This window comes from Austrofundulus limnaeus, unplaced genomic scaffold (assembly GCF_001266775.1).
Source record: "Austrofundulus limnaeus strain Quisiro unplaced genomic scaffold, Austrofundulus_limnaeus-1.0 Scaffold1145, whole genome shotgun sequence".
Lineage (NCBI taxonomy): Eukaryota > Metazoa > Chordata > Actinopteri > Cyprinodontiformes > Rivulidae > Austrofundulus > Austrofundulus limnaeus.
In genome coordinates, this window is record NW_013953547.1 from 7659 (window position 1) to 10020 (window position 2362).

General features: G+C 37.4%; 1 protein-coding gene across 1 annotated transcript in view; it reads right to left on the reverse strand.

Moving 5' to 3' along the window:
• Positions 1-2362, reverse strand: part of lama4 (laminin, alpha 4) — a gene marked incomplete at its 3' end in the record, with an annotated part of 62466 nt that overhangs the window by 7407 nt on the left and 52697 nt on the right. Inside the window, 3 exon segments of the mRNA XM_014030930.1 lie at positions 406-548; positions 629-760; positions 1007-1178. Of these exon segments, the coding sequence (XP_013886384.1) occupies positions 406-548; positions 629-760; positions 1007-1178 (447 nt within the window).

The window sequence follows — 2362 nt, forward strand, 5'->3', positions numbered from 1 at the left end:
GTTTGTCATAAATGTGATTGACAGTTCTTTGGCTGTGGGCGGAGTTTATTATAAATGTGAATGACAGTTCTTTGGCTGTGGGCGGAGTTTGGTAAATCTGCGAGTGGTAGTAAAGACTTGTCTCAAAGAGGAAGGTAAAAGATGAAGTAATAGTATTAGTAAAATAATTGTGAACATGCAAAAAAAATTTTGTCTTCAAATTTGGTACAATTAACACCTTCATGTCGGATTTGTGACTAAAATTATTTTTTATATTTAAAAATATGTGATCCTTGGTTGTTTTGACTGTGCTACACATTCCCCCAGATGGCTTTTTCAAACCCCACCCAAAATTTTCAGTCCAACCAATCACTTCAGTTTCAGTTTGGTTATTTTCTTCTCCTGTCGTAGGTGTTTTTAACTCACCTGACTTTGCGGACACTAGAGGGAGCCCCGCCTATGTAGATGTCTGAGAAGGGCAGTGTGGTTTTAGGGTTATCAACTGTTTTAACATGGCTCCTGTCCACCAGCAGAATAACCTTCTTAGACTGATGGTAGATCACTGACACCTGTCAGGGTTCAGAACAGCACAAGTGAAGACCACTCATCTGGATCATTCAGACAACTACACATGTAGAAGACCATCTACCTCATGGTATCTTGCATCATTTAATCGGCGCTTTGGTGCATCGTCTTCAAAATGTTTTGGCCCATTGCTGAAGCCAAAGTCATATATCAAGTTCAAGAAACCATTCTTTATTTCTAAGAGGAAGAATTGATCCTGAAAAAAAAAAACACATTTATTACCTCAATGTGCATGTTCTGGCTTCAAAAACACATTACAGCTCTAATCTTTACAAGTTATAAATGACACTGCCGTGTTTCACTTAGGTGCTTAAATATAATAAAAAATATCTACAAATTAGTTTATTGCTATTTTTWAAAGGATTTTTTACAACATTACTGGTTTGATGGAGGAAGAACAAACATTTCATCATGTCAGCATCAGTATTAGTATTAGACGTACCCCCTTCACCATGAGGAAAATGACACCATCCTTCACGACAGTTCGCACGGCAATATCAAATCTTGTGACAACACCAAACTTTGATCTCCTCTCCATGTTACTGATGAGCGCATAACCCTTTCCATCAAACAAGTAGCTGGCAATGCGACTCTCAGAGAATGCCAGTTTGTACCTAAAAACAAAGCAGGAAGTGGGATCAGGCACTTAAAAGGATCCATAATTACTTGTAACATTAGACATTGTTTGATAAACATTTATTTAAAATAATTAATAATAATAATAATAATAATAATTTTACTGGCCTTCAAATCAGAACATAACACAATTTAGGTTGTAATAGAATTAATGCGTACAGGACTGTCTTATATTTAAAGGATCATTTCGCCCCCTAATATCAGGGCTGAAACTTTTGGTTGACAGAACTGGTAAGTGTCCTGATACCAGCACCAAGCTAATGCATATTWATGGTGATATACAGTAGTGTTAGCTCCAGAGCTAATACAAAAACATATGTGTATGGTGTAATAGCATTTGCTATGTATAAACATTACATGTTTCTTAGCAACGTATAAATATACACACATACTGTATATATGNGTTTACTATTTTATACTACTTCTGTGATATTACTACTACTTCTACTTCCTGTTATCTTCTTCATCATCGTCTTTTTCACCAGTAGAAACAGCCGGTTGTTGATCACGTGACTCCTGTGATGTGAAAAAACTGTTTCCATCACAGTTTTGCGAAAAACACCAATTTAGATTAGACCGCAAAACCACCTCATCCTAGCGCAAAAACATTTTGTCGAAAAACATAATTTTTTTCCCGAAATTGACGTGTTTCCATTGATCAGATTTATTTTCGAAATTCTAATTTGCACATTTTCATGGTCAATGGAAACACAGCGAGTGATACTTGTAAAGAATCCCCCATGTGCCTGGAAAATAATAATAGCCCTCCTTTAGCAGAGTTTGCTGAACTTGCACGTGTATTTATATCCATTCAGTCATTTTTTTGCTAGCCACTTGAYCCTGTGCAGGGCCCTGTGGAGCTGGTAACCATCTCTAAGGTTATTTGGCAAAAGGCAGCAGCGAAGTACACCATGGACAGGCGATTAGCCTATTGCAGCAACAATTACACACACAATACATGGAAACACTCCAAGGGTCATTTTAGCAAATAAGGATGTCTGAAGTACATAGGGGATGTTCGTTCGCTGTGTGTGGGCGGAGTTTGTTATAAATGTGAATGACAGTTCTTTGGCTGTGGGCGGAGTTTGTCATAAATGTGATTGACAGTTCTTTGGCTGTGGGCGGAGTTTATTATAAATGTGAATGACAGTTCTTTGGCTGT